This window comes from Giraffa tippelskirchi, chromosome 11 (assembly GCF_054371585.1).
Source record: "Giraffa tippelskirchi isolate mGirTip1 chromosome 11, T2T-mGirTip1v1.2.pri, whole genome shotgun sequence".
NCBI lineage: Eukaryota > Metazoa > Chordata > Mammalia > Artiodactyla > Giraffidae > Giraffa > Giraffa tippelskirchi.
In genome coordinates, this window is record NC_137285.1 from 123,063,900 (window position 1) to 123,087,384 (window position 23,485).

The following is a 23,485-nucleotide window of genomic DNA, read 5'->3' on the forward strand; positions in this document are numbered from 1 at the left end:
CTTCAGTCTCCCAGGGTGTCTGAGATACAAGGCTCAGATAAGGTCCAACAGAACCTTAGTGTGCTATAGCTTAAAGGGCTTTGAAAATCAAGTCAAACCCTCCTTGGGGTGACCTAATGTGCCGGAGTCCAGCTCCAGCAGCCAGGGAAACGCCCTGAAGGGATGAACGGGGTCGGCGAACGAAAATGATGCAGTCTTTCGCTCAAAACACTGGGCTGCGTGTTTATTTTAAGCATCAGGTTTTCTTTTATACTTTTACAAAAGCATTAGGTCAGAGGTATGACATCTTCAGTTTCCCCTCACCCATATTTACTGTCTCCATAAATCATTGTTGTCCTTCAGGGTTTCTTCTTAAGTGTCCTTGTGGTAACATTGTAACTCAAATTTGTCTCTGGTCTGTATATTACATTCCTCAGTTTATTTCTTATCTCTTTAAATCCTGCTATCCCCTAGTAACTTAAGCTCATCATCTCCTAAAAAGGCTTTTGGCTATTAGTATCTCTAAAATACCTAGTTTCCATAAGTTATAGTAAAATATGCCAACACTACAACATACCTTAAACCTTTAGCTTCTAACTATTCTTAATTGTTCCTAACCCCTAAACTCAGCAAACTTCTTTTGCCTAAACATTCCCCTTACAGGCAGGTTTCAGATAACAATGTTTCCCATGATCTCAGGCTGCAGCCTATGTGCTCATTCTGGAGCATTCTTTGTAAAGATCCTTGAACAAATGTCAATAGTTAACGTTATGGATTATAACATTCTTTCCAGCCAACTCAACCGGAGGAAGGAAAGGACAAGTCAGAATTACAAGACCTAACTCCTTCATCCTGGGACCGTGCCTGCGGGATAGGGGGTTAGGGCCGTGCCTCCATTTTGTCAGTAATGCCTATCGCGGCTCCCAACATCTCCCCCTTTTTTATTTTTTAGAGCATAAATGTGAAACTCAGTAGATAAAGCAGAAACACTTCGGTTGAGTATTCTGAAAAGGCACAGGGCTAATAGACAAATCAGAACCAACAGGCATAAGCACATAGCTGCATTAATCATTATTGTAAAAAAGGATCCATGGGAAAGATATCCCTCTACATTTTTAAAAAGGGAATTAGAAAGCCAGTGAGAGGAAAAGTCAGACTCCGCCTGGTTCATATTCTGGATATTTTGATGTAACTTAGAAATATCAATACTAGAATCTGAGTGATTCCAAACGCCTAAAATATGGTTTCTGATGTGTTCCCAAGAATGCACAGAATCATTCACTTGTAGAGGGGTAACGCATATCTATTTAAATTCAGCATGGCACCTTAAAGACAACTTAATTTTTAAATTTGTAATTTCTTGCCCTACAAGCAGGACTGCTTCTTCTAAAGCATTGACCTTATTTTCTATCTTCCTATCTATAATTTCCTGTGTAGCAAGAGCTACGGAGACATTTTTGGACAGGTGATCGACAAACGAGGCGCAGTATGCACTTGTTTTGACAGGGCAACAGCAGAAACCGTAACTGAAGCAATTGTGGCAATCAAGGCAGTTATTCCCACAATCAGAGCTGCAATGAATCTCTTAGGTCGAGAAATTAAGCCATTAAATTCATACAAAACTTTCTATGCATAATCATCAAACCATTGTCCCTCTAATTTTACAGGAACCATCAAATATGGTGGTTGCTTTACAATCATCACAGCCTTATAATTACTATAATCGTTCCCATCAACACAATTTGATATAAAACAGTTCACACATTCAACATTATAAACAGTTTCTCCTTTAAGAACTCTCAAATCATTCCAATTTTTGGCCAACAGAAAGGCATAGGGAGAATGCATGCAGGCCCGTACAATATATCTTTGTTCATTTAAAGGTCTGTGTAAAATCACAGGTGCCATAGCAGCCAATGCTCTCCATAATTCAGGTTGTATGGGACCTGTTTCATCGAAACTCACTAAAGGAGGAACCCATCCATTAACATGCCACCTAGTAATTGCTAAAGGATAAGGGATAAATGAATTATTTCATATGGATCTATAAGGTTCTTCAAAAATTAAATTTAACCATTGATCCAAAAGATAGGGGCACCCCCATTCAATCAGAGAGTGTCTGGTGGCAGCAATGGGCATAAATAATTTTAGGGCATACATGCATTCTTTCCAACGAGGAAAGCCAGAAATTTTGCTTATACTTTCCCAGGCCTGTAGTCCTTGTTCATCAGAATCCGGGGTGGGGAGTGCACACAGCTTGGAAAGTCCTTTAAATGAGGGGCTGCCTGTTTTATGGCATCATATTGTCTTTCTTGCACCCCCAGCATCAACAGCTATAAGGACCAAAAGTCTCTCTTGCCATTGCTTCTTGGAGAATCAGTAAGCATGCCTTTCAAGGAAGTGCTAACACATCCATTCAAAACCGGAGGAAGTGTGACAAAGCAAATAGGTGGATAAATGGACACGCCTGAAAAATTGAAGGGAGTGCTGACCACTGTTTTAACATTATTAGGATAGATGGAAGCCCCACCCAAAAGATGAGTATCATTAACAAAAACACGAATGGGCTCAATTATCCAGTCTACAGGCTGGAAAAAAGGTGGATTAGGCAAATAGGTCCAATGAACTTTTTCTGTGCTGGAGGGCCTCTGGCTGACAAGCCAACACAACAAGCATAGCCACAAACATTACCATAGGAGTGGCCTCGTATCTCCCCCTTTCTATTAATTCTTCAGCCTGCTGAGCGAGGTGTTTCAGCTGGCCCCATGTTGGCACCGTGCTGGAGGTAGTTGCTTGAGTACGATGCGGCGATGAGGTGGAGCAGAATACGGTTGGACTCCATCAGCATGTCTCTTTTGAAGTGCCAGGTGCCTGAAGCGATGTACTAGCAGTGAAGCCTCAGGTGAAGGGTCACCCGCCCTTCGGCTTTCTTTGCTTCCCTCAGGTCCGGACTCATCAAGCTTCCGATCTCGCCAATATCCTTCAGTCCCAGACTCCAGGACTCCAGGGATCTCAGCGACCTCAGCGGTCTCTGTGGTCTTGGAGATCTCATGGGGCTGGACATGTCGAATCAGTCTGTCAGGAATCTAAACAGGAGAAGTGGAGTCCTGCAGAAACATCCAAGCATACCCTCTCCCACAAGTTAACAGCACATCTGGCCCTTTCCACTCTCCGGTAAGGAGGTCTTTCCACTTGACCAGGGGCCGAGTCGCAGCCCCCTCAGGAATCCAGTGTCTCAAAATTGCAGTCTGCCCCTGTTTATCTACGTTTGAGTGATTACAAAGGTATCCACGGTAACGTGCACACAGGACAGTTTCCCAAAGACCGGGGTGTGAGTTGCGTCCATTTGCCAGAGAGCGTTAGGCCTAAGGCCTCGGGGATTTACTCCTAATGATAGAGATGGATTAGATATTGGGCAGTTTGGACATAACTTGACTGTTTGTCTAGCCACCTCCCTAGGGATATGAAACTCATGCCTTAAACCAGCTGCATTTTGATGGTGAATTTTGTGAGAATTTTTAGCCTTGTCAATCTTTTCATGTAAGTTTAAGGCAATTACTTTAGTTAATGCATCTGCCAAAGCATTTCGTTCATGTAAAGGGCCGGGCAAGCCGGAATGGGCTCTAATATGTCCCACAAAATATTTTTTAACTCTATGCTTAGTCTCTTTCTGTAGATCGAGTAACAAGGAGAAAATAGTAGTCTTATTTTCTGGAATAGTAGCAGTCTCAATATGAGGAAACAATCTTACAATATATCGGGAGTCAGTTAAAAGATTGAAGGCACGGTCTGTCAAATGTTGAAAAGCCCAAATAACTGCTCTTAACTCAGCTCTTTGGGCAGATGTCTAGTTACCTGAACATGGGATTTTCCATTAATAATTGTAACTGCTTTACCATTAGAGGAACCATCTGTGAAAACTAAAATTGCCCCTTCTAAAGGTTAAATAGAAAATTTCTTCGGAAAAATCACGGAATGTATGCAAAAGGGGGTTTGAGGGTAAATGAAACAAAATTTGTCCCCTGAAATCTATCAGGGCAACTTGCCAATCATCACTATTTTGTAAAAGAAATTGCAGTTGATCATTATTGAATGGAATCACTATATTTGCTACCTCTTTTTCAAAAAGTTCCACACTTCTTTTTCTACCTTTTATAATTAATTGTGCCACCAAGCTGGGATAAGATAAAACTATTTTTTGGGGGGTCACTGGTAGATGGAGCCATTTTAATGGGCCTTCTTGCCACAAGCATCCTGTAGGTGTATGTTCTGTGGCGAGAATAATTAAATACCATCCTCTGGTAATATTAATTCTAATTAACTGATCATTCAAAGCCTCATCCACTTTAACAAGAGCCAACTCTGCCTCACTGGTCAATTTTCTCTTAGAACTGGGATTAGGATCACCCCTTAAACAATCAAATAAAGGCTTTAAGTCCGAAGTAGTCAGTCTTAAATGTGGGTGTATCCAATTAATATCCCCTAATAATTTTTGGAAATCATTTAAAGTTAGTAAATGATCTCTTCAAAGCTGCAAAGGAGCATGACTCACAGTATGGGTATTTAACACCCTTCCTAAATAAGAAAAAGGAGGATTTACTTGTATCTTATCTGGAGCTATCTTCAAACCCCAGTTTTCCAAGGCCTCAATCAATTCAGATAAGATTTGTTGCAATAAGGCTCTACCTTTATGGGCAGCCAAAATATCATCCATATAGTGTATCAAATATAAATCTTTATACTTCCCTCTAACATTTTGCACAGCTTGATCCACAAATTTTTGACACAAGGTGGGGCTATTTTTCATTCCCTCAGGCAAAACCTTCCATTGAAACCTTCTATAGGGCTGTTTAAAATTAACTGAAGGAAGACTGAAGGCAAATCTCTTACAATCTTGAACAGCCAGGGGGATGGTAAAGAACCAATCTTGTAGATCTATGACTATCACATTATATTGAAAAGGTACGGCTACTGGGGAAGGGAGACCCGGCTGAAGGGCCCCCATGTCTTCTATAGTTGAGTTTATAGCTCTCAAATCTTGTAACAATCTCCACTTTCATGATTTCTTCTTAATGACAAAAATAGGAGTATTCCAGGGACTATTAGAAGACTCTGTATGGCCGGCCGCCAGTTGCTCCATAACTAAGTCTTCAGCTGCCTGCAACTTTTCAGCTGGTAAGGCCCATTGCTCCACCCATACCAGATCATCAGATTTCCAGATAATAGGATCGGCAGCAAGAGCAATAGCCTCTAGGATAAATTTGAATATCTTAAACCTTTTTTATTTTTTCTAATGGAGAACCAGTTCCCTGCTGATCTTTACCAAGCCCCTTGTCAGAATTACACCTCATTTGCAGCATTTGGTTAGTAACTTTTTCATCTGGGCTATATAAAAGCATTCCCATCTGAGATAATATATCTCTCCCCCATAAAGAAAAAGGCAGTGAAGGAATCACATATGGGCAAAAGGTGCCTTGTGCCCCCCTTTTCATCTGACCATGTCAAAATTTGTGAGCTCTTAACAACCGAGGGCATTGACCCTATTCCTACCAAGCCGACATTGGTCAGACGTGTTGGCCAGGACGAGGGCCAGTTTTTTCCAGCAATGCAAGAGACATCTGCTCCAGTGTCTAACAGCCCTGACATTTTATTTCCTTGAATTAAAAGATCTTTCAAAGGCCTTGAAGCTGTAATTTCTTGCACCCAAAAGGCTAGATCACTAGATCCAAATCCTCTGGGGCCCCTAGCTTGAGAAGTCAAGGTTTTTCCTATCTGATAATAAGGTAAAAGCAGAAGTTGTGCTATTCTTTGACCTTTATTAATTTGCACAGTTCTGGCAGGCTTCGAAATCAAAACTTTAATTTCCCCAGTATAATCAGAATCTATTACATCAGGCACCACTGAAATTCCTTGAAGGGAAAGCGAGCCACACCTGAGCACAAGTCTTAAAATGCCCTCAGGCAAGGGACCAGCCACTCCATTGGAATTGGAGCTTCCTCACCTTCCCTTTTTGTTTTGGTAAAAACTACTGGAAAGGCCATAGAGAATTCTTTAAGTCTCCCTGTTGTTTTACTCTTTTTTTTTTTTCTTTTTTCTTTTATTTTTTTCTTTTTTAGCCTGCGTGAGGGCCCCCTGAAGGGGCTTTCTCTAAGGAGCATGCTCTGTATATTGTGCATGCATATGCTTTAAAAGCTTCTTTGTTTCAGAAAACACCTTATCTTTCTCAGCCTCAGGCAATGCTCTGGGAGGCTTTGGGGGCAAAGTGGGGAACTCCTGGGCCCTGGGAGGCGCAAACGGAGGCAGCAGCGATCGCCTTAAATCAGAAAGTGATGAATAAATTTTTAAAGGTTTGCGTAGAGGAGGAGGGGCCTTGCTAGGGCGCTCGGCCGCAGTGTCCTGCAAGTCCTCTCCTTCCTCGGGAGGTTGAGTACAGTCTCCCTCCTTTTCTTCGCCAGTGGCAGAAAACGTACTCTGCGCGGAAGGCGGAAGCCCACCATCGCGCGGAAGGCGGAAGCCCACCATCCACTGTTGCAGCCTCTCCCATAGGCTGTCTAACAGCCTCATGCCGAGGGTCCAGTACGTCCCTAATCATATTCCACAGAGCAAAAGCATCTACCGGAACCTTTTCTGGCCCATGCAAAGTAAAAAACAAATGTAACTGATCTCCAACCTTAGCCCAGGTTTTCAGATTTCCTCAGGAAACCATGGGCATTGCTCTTGGACAGAAATTGGAAGTTTAATGCCTCTATGGGCTAACATGTGAAGTAATATTTTAATAAACATTTAGAGAATAAAAATTAGAAGTTTAACGCCTCTATGGGCTAACATGTGAGTAACGTTTCAATAAACATTTGTCTATTCTTGGATGCAGAGAGTCCCATTTTCCTAGAGAATATTTTTTTTTTTTTTTTACTGATTCTGTGTTCTCCTCACCCTGCCTAAACTGCAGAGGGGTCCCGGTCACCCACAAACACAATCCTACCCGTCCTGCTTTGCATTTATGAAATTGCTTAATTAATTACTTACCTACTTGATTAATTACTTACCCTTCAGGTGTTCTCTGTTCAGGCACCACTTGCCGGGAGTCCAGCTCCAGCAGCCAGGGAAACGCCCTGAAGGGATGAACGGGGTCAGTGAACGAAAATGATGCAGTCTCTTACACAAAGCACTGGGCTGCATGTTTATTTTAAGCATCAGGTTTTCTTTTATACTTTTACAAAAGCATTAGGTCAGAGGTATGACATCTTCAGTTTCCCTTCACCCATATTTACTGTCTCCATAAATCATTGTTGTCCTTCAGAGTTTCTTCTTAAGTGTCCTTGTGATAACATTGTAACTCAAGTTTGTCTCTGGTCTGTATATTACATTCCTCAGTTTATTTCTTATCTCTTTAAATCCTGCTATCCCCTAGTAACTTAAGCTCATCATCTCCTAAAAAGGCTTTTGGCTATTAGTATCTCTAAAATACCTAGTTTCCATAAGTTATAGTAAAATATGCCAACACTACAACATACCTTAAACCTTTAGCTTCTAACTATTCTTAATTATTCCTAATCCCTAAACTCAGCAAACTTCTTTTGCCATAAACATTCCCCTTACAGGCAGGTTTCAGATAACAATGTTTCCCATGATCTTAGGCTGCAGCCTATGTGCTCATCCTGGAGCATTCTTTGTAAAGATCCTTGAACAAATGTCAATAGTTAACATTATGGATTATAACATTCTTTCCAGCCAACTCAACCGGAGGAAGGAAAGGACAAGTCAGAATTACAAGACCTAACTCCTTCATCCTGGGACTGTGCCTGCGGGATGAGGAGAGGGGGTTGGGGCCGTGCCTCCATTTTGTCAGTAATGCCTATCGCGGCTCCCGACACTAATGATTTGGAGGCAGATCAGAACTAGAATCCACGTTTGCTGGGCTTCTACTGGGACATCTGTTTCGAAGAACCTGAAGTGAAAATGAAAGTCGCTCAGTCATGTCCGACTCTTTGCGACCCCATGGACTGTGGCCTGCCAGGCTCCTCTGATCATGGAATTTTCCAGGCAAGAATACTGGAGTGGGTTGTCATTTCCTTCTCCAGGGTATCTTCCTGACCCAGGAATCGAACGCAGGTTGCCTGCATTGAAGGCAGATTCTTTACCAATTGAGCTACAAGGGAAGCCCAGACTTACTCCTATGTCTTTGTTCCACCCCAAATAAAATCCAGTTCCTAACCCAAAATATGCATAGCTACAGCTCATGAGGGGATAATTATCTTGACTTGCTTCCCACCCACCCCCTCCCCGCCAGAACAGGCTATTGGTGATGGGGAGTGGGAAAGAGGCTGAGAGGGCAGGCTGGTTGTTTTTATGTAAAAAGCTAAGTTTTTGGAAAAAACTAGAAGTAGACAGGAATTCCTCTTCTTTCTCAGAGAGAATATATATGACTGGACCACGTGATTGAATTCTTCTCAAGTCTCTGGGCCTACTGCTTTATAAACACCCCCATGAGCCTGTCAAAGCAAATGATGTGAAGGCTGAAGACCATGCAGCCTTCTTTCCACACCCACCTTCATCTACGCTCTTTTAGTGTCATGATTCTAGTTGCCTTATCCCTTAGTGTAAATAATCTGCAGCTATTTGTTGTGATGCACTTTCCTGGTCTTCTCCATGTATCTCCTAGAATGTCACGTGGAACATTATTTGGGTAGCCATTTAGTATGTCCTGGCGCTTCCACACTTTTTTTTGATAAGGCCCCCAATTTTTTTTTTTCACCTAATTTTTATTTTTTAAAGACTTCTTTATTTAGTATTGAAATATAGCCCATTAATAGTGTGTGATAGTTTCAGGTGGACAGCAAAGGGACTCAGCCATACATATACATGTGTTCATTCTCCCCCAAACTCCCCTCCCTTCCAGGCTGCCACATAACACTGAGCAGAGTTCCATGTACTACACAGTAGGTCCTTCTTGGTTATCCATTTTAAACATAGCAGTGTGTACATGTCCATCCCAAACTCCTTAATTATCCTTTTCCCCTATCCTTCTCTCCTTGTAAGGCCAGGATATTTTAGAATGCTTCATTCAGGGAGTCAACTGCAGGTTCCTGTACAGTGGAATTGGTACTGAGGCTACATTGTTCACTAACCAGTGGGCAGACAGCACTAGAAGCTCTAAAGCAAAGTGGCTGATCACCATGCTCTTCCTCTGTCTCTCTCTCTCTCTTTTAAAATATATAAAATAACACTAAAAAACTAAGGCTTTTTCTTGCCACAGAGCAGTCTATAAAAGAGTAGTAGCCAAACACTAAAAAGATGCTTTAAGCTGCACTGTCCAGTCTGATGTGGCAGTAGAACTCCTGAAGTGTGACTGGTCTCTTTTGAGATATATTGTAAATATAAAACATTGGGTTTTAAAACCTTATTACAAAAAAAAAGAGTAAAATGTTTCTTGGGTAGTTTATATTGAGTACGTGTCAAAAAGGTAATATTTTAGATGTATTGGGTTAAATAAAATATATTATTAAAATTAAGATCATCTGCGTCTCTTTACGTTTTTAAAGCATAGCTATTATAAAACTTAAAATTACGCGTATGACTCATGTTATATTTGGACTAGGCAGCACTAGTCTGGAAATCCTTAAGAGAAAATATTTTCTCAAAAGTTTTCTCTTCTATGGAACTTTAGGATGCTAGCTACTATTTTCCTCTCTATAGCCACTCCCCCCTTTTAAAAAAATATATTCTTTCATTTCATTTAATACCAGGAAGAAAGCCTCTAAGTCCCAATTATCTTTTTTATACCTGCTACTCACCTGAGAAGAGTGCCATCTAGTGACAGTTGGGTGGTTGGGGAAGGAGTTAGAAGACTTGGGGAAGCAAAAGACTGGTGTTCGTCCCAACTTCAGACTTAGAATCGTTTTATACACTTGGAACGCCTTAGCTAACAAGTCCGAGGTGGAAGGAGGGAAAGTAAAACAGATACTCTTATAACAAAAATGTGCCTCTCTCTTGAGGTTCTAGTCTTGCTTTCCCCTCGTTTATCTAAATTCATTGAAGATCTATCATGGGCCAGAGTATGGCCTTGTCATTCCTCTCAAGGAGCTTACAGTAAGGTAGAGAATGAATTCGAACCTAGACTCATACTGTAGATAAGCACTGTAATGATGGTAGAAAGGAAAATGCTTTTGGAGCATTGGGAAGTCATGACTTATTCTGCCTAGCAAGGAGACTGAAGGCTTCATGTGTCTCTCTTGTGATACTCTCATGCTGAAAGGCAGGTGGGAAGGATGTTTTAGTCTCAGAGTGGGACACCTTGACTGCAGTCATGGGGAGTGGTAGGAGATGGGCCTGAAACAGTAATTTGGAGCTCCGTTGTGGGAGATATGACTGCCTAAGGATGTTGGGTCTAAGGATGTCAGATCTTTTCTATAGAAAGGGGCACCTCAGAGGGTTCTAAGCAGTGGAGTGACGTGTTCACGACTAAGTGTGCTCCTGGGAAGGATAGATTAGAGCAGAGACATTGAATTCAGGGAGACTTAATAAAGAGGTCATGGTCAGCCAGGTAAGAGATAGCAAGGGCTCAAATGGAAAGGAAAGAGTAGGTACAATGAACAGTTGGGTGGGGGAAAAGGTTGGTGTCAAGCATGGTCCCAGGGATTCTAACTTGGGTCACCAGGAAGTGCTTTTATCCAAAACTGGAAACGCAGAGAGGATCAGGCTAAAATGGAATACAAAAGATATGCTCTGGATTTGTGGATGGAGCTGCAGAGAAAGCTGACTAGAGCTGAAGTGCTTATGTTTGTGTTTCAGATGGTGACCCTCTTTCAGATGTGGGTTGTTCCCCTCTATTTCACAGTGAAGCTGCACTGGTGGAGGTTCCTAGTGATCTGGATCTTGTTCTCCGCTGTCACAGCCTTTGTCACCTTCCGAGCCACCCGAAAACCACTAGTCCAGACAACCCCAAGGTGAGAATTTAGTGGGTAGTGAGAAGGAGCCAAGTTTCCTGAAACTAATGGATTGGGATGCATGGGAGACAGGTGGGCTTAAACTGAAAAAAAAAAAATTGCAGTTTTTATCTGCCAAGATTACTTGGCACACAGCCCCACCAAAACAAGCTGATTGGGAGACCTCCTGCCCCATTCACAGAATAAAACCCTCCAAATATTTCCCTATAGCTTACCTTACTATTTACATCAAGGTCTGTTTATATTAAAAGCTAACAATATAAGTAAGCAAATCCTGGTCCTCATGGTCTCATTTTAAGTGTTGTTTTCTTCTGTGAACTCTTCTCTGATCTCTAAGTAGATTTTCTGTCACATTCTCTTCCTAGTGCCCTGTAGCTTTCCTTCGTAGAACTTATCACAGTTTATGACTAAATATTATTTTGAGTATCTGTCTCCCCCACTAACCTAACTGTGAGATCAGGAACCACATCCATGTTGTTTGTCAGTGTATATCCAAGCTCTGCCAAAGGGCCTGGCACATAGCAGCGTACTCTGAATTTTTGTTGAATGAATGAATCTCAGCAAATTTAAACTAGAGAATTATAACAAACAATACTTCCTTCTTTGGTCACAAAGCAGCCCCTTCCTGTATAATTCTTTGTATTTCTCATCTGATCCTCCCAACCAGCTTGTGAGGTCATTTATATCTATGCTTGACAGAAAAAAAGAGATTTTTCTCGTTCATTCATTCAACAAGCACCTGCTCTGTGTCAGGCCCTGTGCTGAGTGCTGGGGATACAGAGCTGAATAAGACATGGTCCCTACCCTCAAGGAGTACTCGTTTTAATGGAGGAGATGGACAAGAAAGCAGCTGTTTCAGTGCAGTTGGTAAGTGCTGTGAGACATGTGTGCAGGTCCAGGAGAGCCTAACAGAGGAACTGGCCAGTTTCAGAGTTGTGACTACCTGATCCAGAGACCTCCAACTTGAAACTTACTCTTTTTCCCATGCTTCTTATGTTCTACATTACTGCCAGCCTTTTCCTAGCCTTCTAAGTTTTATTCTACAAAGTAAAGTTTACCTACAAGGTAAAGTCAGTGATCCAGAAGCGCCTCTCTGGCTATGGTAGTTTGTTGTTATGGAGAAGGAAATGGCAACCCACTCCAGTACTCTTCCCTGGAAAATCTCATGGATGGAGGAGCCTGGTAGGTTACAGTCCATGGGGTCGCTAAGAGTCGGCACGACTGAGCGACTTCACTTTCACTTTTATGCATTGGAGAAGGAAATGGCAACCCACTCCAGTGTTCTTGCCTGGAGAGTCCCAGGGACAAAGGAGCCTGGTGGGCTGCCGTTTATGGGGTCGCACGGAGTCAGACACGACTGAAGCGACTTAACAGCAGCAGCAGCAGTTTGTTGTTACTGTTGTTTAGTTGCTAAGTCGTGTCTAACTCTTTTGTGAGCCCATGGACTTCAGCCCACCAGGCTCCTCTGTCCATGGGATTTCCCAGTCAAGAATACTGGAGTGGGTTTCAGTTTCCTTCTCCTAGGGATCTTCCCTACACAGGGATCAAACCTGCACCTCCTGCTTGGCAGGCAGATTCTTTACTACTGAGCCACCTGGAAAGTCCCCTACATTAAAAGCCATCATAAAATACACAGGCTCTGGAGCCAGATGGATGTGGATTGGAAACCCCAGCCCTGCCATTTGTTAATTATATGACCCATACGACTGCATGTTTCTCAGCCTTGAATTCTTTATCCGTAAAAAATGTGATAATAATTGCTACCTCATATAGAGTAATATGAAGAAAGAGTGTAATAAAGCATGGTAAGCATCATCAGGTAATTTAAATATCTTAGCTAAATGACTGAAAATATGTTTATAACATGAGAGGTTTTCAGTGATGATTAACAACTGCTGCTGCTGCTGCTGCTGCTAAGTCGCCTCAGTCGTGTCCGACTCTGTGCGACCCTATAGATGGCAGCCCACCGGGCTCCGCCGTCCCTAGGATTCTCCAGGCAAGAATACTGGAGTGGATTGCCATTTCCTTCTCCAGTGCATGAAAGGGAAAAGTTAAAGTGAAGACGCTCAGTTGTGTCCGACTCTTAGCGACCCCATGGACCGTAGCCTACCAGGCTCCTCCGTCCATGGGATTTTCCAGGCAAGAGTACTGGAGTGGGGTGCCATTGCCTTCTCTGGATTAACAACTAGCATTCAGTAATGCTTTACAGTTTCAAAGCACTTTCATAAACATCCACATTTATTTATGCAGCATTTATTGAGCATGTATTTTATACACTAGGAAATGGGCTGTGTACAATCCAGTGAGAAAGGTAGTAAGGGGTTCCCGTTTTAGGACTTAGTAAACTTGTCTCAAGTTAATATGACTTATCTGGGGTTACCCAGCTACTAAACCTCACTGAATCCAGGTTCCTCCTAAAATGCCATATCCTTTCCGCTGTGTCTCACTCCCAGCTGATCATTGCAAACTCTGGACGGTGGAGCTTTTGTGGTCTTTGAAGGTGGACACTGCAGGGTGTTTGGGTCCCTTTGCTAACCTGAGAAGTTGTTACACCCTTGCTTAGCCACAGCAGGGAGGCCCAAGCAGGGACCTTGAGCATCTTCCCTGAGGCCCAGCAGAGTGACAGTAACCTCATTGGCTCTCAAGAGCCAGACAGACTTGCTGAGTTGCTCTCTAGCTCTCCTTGCTGGTAGAACAGTGGCCCATGATATAAGGGACCTACGTCCACAGCATTTAAAAGGCTCTGGTACATTCTGGGAACCATCTATCCTCTCTGAACCTACTTGCAGTCAACCAACAAGATTCCATACTTCTTTTCATTGGATCCTAGGGAGCATGGCTCCTCTTTCAGGAGAATCTCACACCCCCATCCAACCCCCACTCCCCAACCCATACCACTGTCACACACACACATCCAAATAAAGGTATTCTTTGAGTGCCTCCTTCCTTATCCCTTCTCCTCCAAGGGAGAAAATAATTCAGAAGCAAACTCATTAGACATCATTCATTTTGTTATTGTTCTGAGTTAGAACAAAGCAGTATTCAGGTTAACCATGCCCAGTTACAAAAGCCTGTAGCTAATTCTACCTCTTATTCATCTTTCCTTGAATCCTCTTTCCTGACAAGAATACCTGTTCCTTCTGAGCACAGCTGTAGTTACTGATTTTCACTTCCTTATCCAGCTAACCTAAATTTGAGATGACATAGTTGTCTGAGGTTAGGCAGGCATTCTTTGTCTGGTGTTGAAACCTCCTTTTTAAAAAAAAAAATTGAAGGATAATTGCTTTACAGAATTTTGTTTTCTGTCAAACATCAACATGAATCAGCCATAGGTATACATATATCCCCTCCCCTTTTGAATCTCCCTTCCCATCCCACCCCTCTAGGTTGATACAGAGCCCCTGTTTGGGTTTTCTGAGACATACAGCAAATACCCGTTGGCTATCTGTTTTACATATATTGAAACCTTTTAATGCTCCCTTTTCTTCCCTTGGTTTGAGACCAGGAAAATACAAATACCAAAATACAAATACAAAATACCTCCCTGGTATGTGGAGGTATTTTGCAATTTAGGGAGTGAACAGCCATGTATAGTAACTTAAGTTGCTCAATATAAGTCCTAAGCAAAGAGCCTGATGTCTCCATTGATGTGAGAGAAAGGAATTCTGGTGATCCACCAGTGTTTCTATGTCAGCATTACTAATTTTTTCTCCTTTTTCCAGGTTGGTTTATAAGTGGTTCCTGCTTATCTATAAAATCAGCTATGCCACCGGCATTGTTGGCTACATGGCTGTCATGTTTACCCTCTTTGGTCTTAACTTATTATTCAAGTGAGTACCCTTTGTTTTTGTTTTTGCTAGTGTTTGGGGAGAAGGGACTGGTGAGATGTACCTTTGTTCCTGGGACAAGTCCTGAGTATTAGCAAGAGGAATATGGCACTTAGGATAGGCAACTCGGGCTGTGGAGGATGGGTGGCCCTTCCATGATTTTGTGCTGGCAAAGAGAAAGGAATGTCTGGATAATACAGAGTTAGAGTCTCAAATCATTGGTTGTACTTTCTAAGAATTCATATTTTGGGACTTTCCTGGTGGTCCAGTGGCTAAGACTCCATGCTTCCAGTGCAGGGGGTCTGGGTTCAATTCCTGGTCAGGGAACTAGATCCCACATGCCGCAACTAAGGCCTGTTGTGATCAAACAAAGAAATAAAATAAATAAATAAAAGAATTTATATTTTAATGGAAAACTATAATAACAAAAATAAGCATAATAATGATTATAGCCAGTTACCCGTAACTCCATCACCCCAACAGAGCCATTTTCCTTTTACATGTGTGTATTGTTGCTTACAACATTCACTCTACCTTAGTGGTCTTACGTTCAGGGAGAGTAGGAGTTGGCAGACTGCCTCCTATGGGCCAAATTGACCTGCCTTCAATTTTTATAAAATAAAACATTTCTGCTAAAACACTCATTTGTTTACACATTGCCTGTGGCTGTTGTTGCAGTAAAACAGCAGAGTTGAATAATTGTGGCAGAGACTTTTAGGGCCATAAACCTAAAATACTTACAATCTGGACCTTAACAAAGTTTGCTGACCCCAAGCTAGACAGTTGAACTCAGGGAACAGTTGGTTACACCTGGCAGCAGATCCACCTAGAAAGATACAAGACCGGAAATAAAGCAGTGCTTGCTGGAGTCCTTACAGTAGTCCCAGGGCTGAAATGTGAGAGAATGAGACCACACAGATGAATGTGGGAGCCACCCAGGCCCAGAAGCCGCATTTCTCCAAGGAACACATCAGGTTTAAAACTCCCCGGATTCAGATACTGTGTTCTAATCGCAGATCAGGTTTAACATAAGCATTGTTGCTTTGTAACATAGCTGACATTCTGCCTTTAAGAGATTTCTCAGGAGACGGAATTAACCTGTGGACTTTTAAGTCTTGCTCCACTGTTGGGCACGTAGGTTGTTTTTCAGTGTACTGCTGCCACAGATAACATTGCCGAGTTGCTTCCTAAGGATACACGACTAGGAGTGGGATTCTGGCTGTTACTTCCTACTGTCATAAGCTTTCCAAAAGATCTGATTCAGCATACAGGTCCCCTCCCACCCCACTGCTCATTAGAGCAAAAACCAGATAATCCCGTCCTGGACTCTGGGACAATGACTATGACAATGATAATGACTCTGGGACTGTGGAGGGTATAATAAGTAGGGCAGAAAAGGGTAGAAATGTGGTTTCCTGGCTGAGGGAATTGGGGCTGTAGGCTGTGGGTCGTGAGGAATTCTAAGCCTGGGACAGTGTGTTGAAGCTAGAGATTTAGGATTCAAATTTAAATTCATGACTACTGACCTCTTCCCCAAACCGAGTACACTGTAGGTAGGAGTTTCTGATACTGAAAGATGTCAGTCTTTATATAGTGAAAGGACAACCACGGAATTCTTCCTTCCAGGTGTACTACAGGCTGAAAGAATAAACAGGTGCCACAGATATTTATAGAAATTTATCAGTGAAGAGTCATCAGGTCTCATCAAAGAAAACCAAGATATTTCCAGATAGCTTCCTAATCTTTGTGATTAAAAAAAGTAAAAACCAAGATTCTCCATGTTTTATGTTTTATGTTGTGTTTTTAAAGGTATTTATTCTAGAATTTCTACTTGGATAAACTACATAAGGAGGAAAACATACTTGAGAATCTTGACCATTTTTATGCTGCTAATTAGGTTAATTGGTGTAAGACCATGATATTAAATTAGCACGTTAAATATTACAAGATTGGTGGGCAAATTCAACTTTCTGAGATAAATGTAATTTACAGTCTTAAGTGAACACATTCAGTTCTTCGTACAAATGTTTTAACAAAGATAGTTTTCTTTAATAAACATTTAAAGGCTCAAGTTTGCAAATTATTGGTCCATGAAATCACTAAAACAAACTTCCTAATATTATAAGCATATTGTCCTTAGTAAGAAGACTTGGACCAAAATTTAACTTTGGTGACATGATACAGAATATGTGTAGTTGCAACTTAAAATTGTGTGTAACGAGTATGTGTATATTTACTAACTGTATCTTTCTTTTCTAAAGCTGTGGTTAGAAAGCTTTTTTTTTTTGTAAAAGGCCAAATTAATATTTTAGGTTTCATGGGACAAAAGGCAAGATCTAGGATGGTTTGTAGGTATTTACATAACAAGAGAGAAAATGCCTCCCTGCCCCATGTATTTGCCTGGGTGAACTGTTTCAGATGGTGGGCATTCTTTGTGTCCACTTGCCATCAGGTGAAACATTCTCTAAAGGAGGGGCCTGATGGGGGTGGGTGAGCATTAGGATCAGTTTCAGTCTGCTCCAGTGACCCCTAGAACCTGCTGTGCTCATCCCTCCTTTTGGAGGCCTTGGCCATTTCAACTTAGGCAACTTGCTGGAGGTGAGGCAGTTCATTAGTGAGCTGCTGACTTCCAGACCGAAAATCCCGCAGCTTGGTGGGCAGTGGTTGCCAGTGGTGGAGTCCCCGATGTGTAAGTGCGAACCGGAGCAGAGCCTAGGCTGCTGCAAGGCACGGTCGTCAGTCACAGGAGGCAGGCATTGGAAACCCTGTGATGAAGTTTGCAGAAGGGGATACTCTGACTTGGTCTTCACAGCTTCCAGTCCTAGCCTGTCAGGAGGTGCCTATAGGCCATATGCAAACAGGCTGGACTTGGTTTTAGTTTGCCAATACTTGCTCTACGCTTGAGGCTTCCAATTTTAGGCGCTGCTTTATGTGTCCCAGAGTAGTAATGCAAAGCAAGTGCATCTCAGGGCAAGGCTTACAGGCCATACTGCTTCCCTTACAGGATCAAACCTGAAGATGCCATGGACTTTGGCATTTCTCTCCTCTTCTATGGCCTCTATTATGGTGTTCTTGAGCGGGACTTTGCAGAAATGTGTGCAGACTACATGGCATCGACCATAGGGGTGAGTTCACCTGGGCTTTTGTTACTGCCTCCTGCCATCTTCAAGAGAGTTCAGGATAGCATCACTTGTTTGATGGAAGAGATAAGCCATACAAAATCCTTCAAGATGTGAGTGGTATATATGGAGAGTCCCTCTTTAAAATTTGGAAAGCTAGATCTCAGAGGTACCTTGGAATTTTTAACTCTAAGCCATAAGGTAAAAGTCACTTTACCCTGCAGGAAGTTGAGAGTCACTCAACAGATACTTATTTAATGTCTCCTGTGTGCCTAAGCACATCTGATGTGCTTAGAAAGGTGTACAAAAATAAACATGATTATTGCCCAAATGGAGTTTACTGTTGAGAGATGGGTATTAAAGTAATTAAAAACACCAATAAATTATATATGATACATTATATTATTCATGATAATATATTATGAAATTATATTATTAGAAATTATAACTAATAAATATTATCAAGGGAGGTTCGTGATGCTGTGAACAAATACAGTTACAGCATTTGACCTAGTCTTGGGGCTCAACGGTGGCTTCCCTGATGTGACTTTTGAGCTGACCTGAACAATGAGTGGGAGTTAACCAGATGAAGTGAAAAGTGAAGTGTGTACCAGGTAGAGGAAATAGCATGTGTAAGAGGTCTGTAGTGGGAGAAAAAGTGAGAATTTTGAGGAACTAAGGCTAATGTGGTTGTGGGGCTGAATTATAGTGGAAGTGTCTAGAGAAATAAAGGCTAAGCTAGAAAAACCCACATAGGCCAAATGAAAGATTGTGATTTTTATACTAATAATACTAAGGGGCTAAGATAGAAAATGGTATCATCAGATTTGCACTTGGAAAAGATCATTGCTGCTTGGGTAGAGAACAAATCAGAGAGGGGTCCACAGATCAGCGTGACCCACTATGACTATTTAAAGAGACAGTTGTAGTAGTTTGTGCAAGATGAAGACAGCTTGGATCAGTGTAGAGATGGTGAAAAGGGAGAGAAGTAGACAGAGAGGTATTTTGGAGGTAAGTTTGACAGGACTTGGATATAGATTGGTTCTGGGGACTGAAGGAAAAAACAGGAAGAAAAGAAAGGCAGGTACCAAAGCTGACATTTCTGACTCAAGCAACTCCTCGGATCCTTCACTGAGATAGGAAATGCTGAGAGAGGACAGATGGAGACCATGCAAAGATTCTTCAAGTTTAAAATGTAGGTAAAGTAACAGTCTAAGAAACCCAACACAATATCCTTACTCCTTTTTCTCTACAATGGAAATATGTTTGTTGTTTTGTTGTTTGTAAAAATAATGAGTTCTTTTTGTAATTGTGTGAACAACACAGAAGTGCTCCCCATCTTGGTATCATTCCATTAGACCTCGCCCCAAGAAAAAGTATTTCCAAGTTTAACAGACATTTCTCCAGTTCTGTGCTGAAATAATTGTGACTCTAGTGTGTGGGAACTGAAGGGCATTCCAAAGTTCTTTCTAGGTCGAAGTTTGCCAAGTTGGAGAGAAGCCCTAGAACATCAGGGAAGTGGGTTCTCCTGGTGCCTCCACATACAAGTCCTAGCTTTTAGGCAGGAGATATCAATGGAGACCAATTGAGAAGAACAAGAAAGGCTTGGCACTGACTTTATGAGAGGCACTTCAGAACCTCTTGCTGAGCTTGTGGCAGTTTTGCAGGTGGGGACCTCTTGGCTGTGCAAATTTGTATGTCACAGCTACTGTGATCTCATTTGTGCCTTGGGCTGGTAGGCTTAGGGCAATTCAGGTTAAACAGAAGATTCAGCTATCACCTTGGGTGTGTGTGCTAGTCACTCAGTTCAGTTCAGTCGCTTAGTCGTGTCCGACTTTTTGTGACCCCATGGACTGCAGCACGCCAGGCCTCCCTGTCCATCACCAATTCCTGGAGTCCACCCAAACCCATGTCCATTGAGTCGGTGATGCCATCCCACCATCTCATCCTCTGTCATCCCCTTCTTCTCCTGCCCTCAATCTTTCCCAGCATCAGGGTCTTTTCCATGAGTCAGCTCTTCGCATCAGGTGGCCAAAGTATTGGAGTTTCAGCTTCAACGTCAGTCCTTCCAATGAATATTCAGGACTGATCTCCCTTAGGATGGACTGGTTGAATCTCCTTGCAGTCCAAGGGACTCTCCAGAGTCTTCTCCAACACCACAGTTCAAAAGCATCAATTCTTCTGTACTCAGTTTTCTTTGTAGTCCAACTCTCACATCCATACATGACCACTGGAAAAACCATGGCCTTGACAAGACGGACCTTTGTTGACAAAGTGATGTCTCTGCTTTTTAATATGCTGTCTAGGTTGGTCATAACTCTCCTCCCAAGGAGTAAGCGTCGTCTAATTTCATGGCTGCAATCACCATCTGCAGTAATTTTGGAGCCCAGAAAGATGAAGTCAGCCACTGTTTCCCTATCTGTTTGCCATGAAATGATGGGACCAGATGCCATGATCTTCACTCTCCTCTTTCAGTTTCATCAAGAGGCTCTTTAGTTCTTCACTTTCTGCCATAAGAGTGGTGTCATCTGCATATCTGAGGTTATTGATATTTCTCCTGGCAATCTTGATTCCAGCTTGTGCTTCCTCCAGCTCAGCGTTTCTGATGATGTACTCTGCATATAAGTTAAATAAGCAGGGTGACAATATACAGCCTTGATGTACTCCTTTTCCTATTTGGAACCAGTCTGTTGTTCCATGTCCACTTCTAACTGTTTATACTCATTAAACAATAATTCCCTAATCCCTGCTCTCCTCAGCCCCTGGCAACAATCATTCTGTCTGTCTCTATGAATTTGACCACTTTAGATGCCTCACATAAGTGAACTCATATGCAATATTTATCTTTTGTGACTGGCTTATTTCAGTTAGCATAATATCCTCAAGGTTTACCTTTGTTGTGGCAAGTCAGAATTTCCTTCCTTTTTAAGGCTACATAATATTTCACTTTGTGTGTGTGTGTGTGTATATATATATATATATATATACACACCACATTTTCAGTTCTGTTTATTTTTTCATAGTCTTTTGTATATTCGGTGATCACTGCTTCTATCCCAAAGAGTCATAGTTGATTTTGGAGCTGTACCAGTCAGGAACTAGGTCTGACTCATCTCTTGGTCCCCCTCAGGGAGTGGTTTGACCTAAAAAAAAAAAATCTGTGATTAATTAATTTCACAATTCCTAGAAATAAAACTATGATGTTTTATAGTTGTATTAAGCATTCTTCACTCCTTTTACACTACGCTACTCTTTTTAGTTAGTGTAGAGTGGCTCTTTGTTTTGCCTCACTTGGAGAAATTTGTAACTGTTTTGTTGAGTCAGTTGATTCAAGGGAATCTTGAATGAAGTCTGTGTTTTCCAGCTGGTTACTGTGAGGTCATAAGCTTGTGACAGCCAGTCAGTTTAGTTTCCATTCACACCCGAAAGTCATGGAGGGGTGGGGCAATGAAGCATTGGGAAATAAGCTTATTTCGGGGACTTCCTCCTCTGTGGGATTGATTGGCAGGCAGAGTAGCAACACATTGTGCTGCACTGGGCCAGGTGTCCTAGCTCACATTTTCTGTCTCCTGAGCAAATTGCTGTGCCTCAGACTTCCTACTTACTGGAGCCTCAGCAGCCCCAGATAGTATGAGGACAGGGCTGGCTACCCATTCACCTGACTTGAAGTAGTAGTATAAAGAGCTGGGGGGTCAGAGTCAGGCAGACCTGGTTTCAAATTCTCCTCCACTTTTAATTATCTGTATACTCTTGAGCGAGTTGCTTTACCTTTCTGATCTTCTTTTCTTAGCTGTAATAATATTTTCAGCCTTAATAGAATTTTGGTAAGGAACAGATGGGTTAATGTCAAGTACTTTTCAGGGTAGCCTCGCCCATGGCAGACACTCAGATGGTGATGATGGTAGCAACTACTGTTACCTACTGTACAGTCCTGTTGTGCTACATATTTTATATCTGTAATCACCTGGAGCACAGGGCCCTTGCAGACTTTGTATATTCATCATACTCAACACATAAAGCAAGACAGACAAATCATTAACCGTGAGTGCCAGTTCTCTCTTGGTGCCATCTTTTGTCTGAAATCATCTTCAACCACTCTGTGGTATGGAATCTCCTCCACTATAATCCTGGAAATGGGTATTTTATTCACTTCTTCAGCAAGTATTTCTGAAGCCATCTTGAACTGACAGGGAGCTAGCTGAGCCCTGCCACCAGCTCTCTGGCCTTGAGTGAGGCTCTCCTCCCTGGCCATTAGTCTCCTCACTAGTTGAGGGGATGGACCAGAAGAGCCCTCGAGGCTGTCATGGCACACATTTCCTGCGATGGTGTGGATTAGAACTCCTGTATCCTGAGCCCCTACTACAGACAAGCTCCTGTGCAAAAGGAGAAATATGACTCTGTTCATCTGGAGCGCACCCTTTCCCACTTTGAGTAACCTTTGTTTCAAACCTCCAGTCTTAAACCTCTAACACCCCTTCCCTCTGCCCTTCATTCTCAGCCGATGATCTTGCCTCCTATTTTCCTGAGAAACTAGAAACCAAACAGGAATCCCCCCCAGTTCCTGACACCGTACCTACAGATCTACTTCTGTTTCCACCTGTCTTCTCCTCCTTCCCTCCAGTAACAGTGGAGTAAGTGTCCTTTCTCCCATCAGAGACCAGCTCTACCTGTGTTCTAGATTCCACACCTCCTGCCTCCTCAGGGACCTGGTGTACCATTGACTTCCTTTCTCACCTATGACTTCAACTTCTCCCTCTACTGGGTTCTTGCCTATTAATCATTTAAATATTATTTTTGAAAAAATGTCCTTTCTTTGACACACCTTCTCTAGCTACTGAGCCATTTCCTGTCATTGACAGCTAAATTTGTGGAAAGTTTCTGTTTCCTTTTTGATCACCTTTCACTTACTTCCTAGTCCATTCTAATTGACCTCAAGTCATACCCTTCTTCTGTAGTGACTCTTACTCAGATCACCAGGGACTCTATGTCACTTATTCTGGGGGATTGATTATGATCTCAGCAGTCAACAGCACAGTTGACTCAGCACTTCTTTCTTCTTAAAAAGGGTGCTCCCCTCCCCCCACGGTGGCTTTTGTGATATTACCCTGTCCTGGTTTTCATTCACTCTGATATTTTCTGTCTTCTCTGCTTATTTTCCTTTCCCTTAAATGTTACTGTTCCTATGAGCTGAAGGCAAAACCATCTTCTCTATTTTTCACTAGTTATTTCTTCTTTCTTTTTCCATGACTTCCAGATGTATAATCCAGAATTCTATTTTGAACTCCACGCCTTTCCTAGTCAGCCGTCTCTTTGGTATCAACAATCTGTCCACTTCTCCCAATTTTTATTGCCATCAGATTAGCCCAAGTTATCACCTGAGCATAGGCCCCCATCATCTGTTGCATTTAAAATATTGTAACTGTCTGTTAGGTGGTCTCACTGAATCCATTTTGGTCTCATCTCCAATCCATTTTTCACATGGAAGACTGAGTGATCTTTTAAACATATGAGTCTAAAATAAAGCCTTTAGATGACTTCTCATTTAAAGTCCAGGATCCTCCATTTTGGCCTTAAAGATTTACTGTTTTCCTCTTTCTTACAGGTTTCTTTCAGT

General features: G+C 42.2%; 1 protein-coding gene and 1 long non-coding RNA gene across 4 annotated transcripts in view; one reads left to right on the top strand and one right to left on the bottom strand.

Moving 5' to 3' along the window:
- RNF121 (ring finger protein 121) overlaps positions 1 to 23,485 on the top strand; it is an 87,508-nt gene that overhangs the window by 54,723 nt on the left and 9,300 nt on the right. For all 3 annotated transcript variants that reach the window (XM_081539408.1, XM_081539407.1, XM_081539409.1), the window contains 3 exons: positions 10,771 to 10,925; positions 14,648 to 14,755; positions 17,757 to 17,877. In XM_081539408.1, the coding sequence (XP_081395534.1) occupies positions 10,771 to 10,925; positions 14,648 to 14,755; positions 17,757 to 17,877 (384 nt within the window). The remainder of the gene's footprint in view (positions 1 to 10,770; positions 10,926 to 14,647; positions 14,756 to 17,756; positions 17,878 to 23,485) is intronic.
- On the bottom strand, positions 6,050 to 22,854 carry LOC145525762 (uncharacterized). The gene is made up of 6 exons (XR_014068386.1): positions 22,780 to 22,854; positions 20,864 to 21,014; positions 16,279 to 16,390; positions 15,494 to 15,578; positions 15,006 to 15,106; positions 6,050 to 7,091 (listed from the first exon to the last, which is right to left on the bottom strand). It is a non-coding gene; the product is annotated as an uncharacterized LOC145525762 (long non-coding RNA).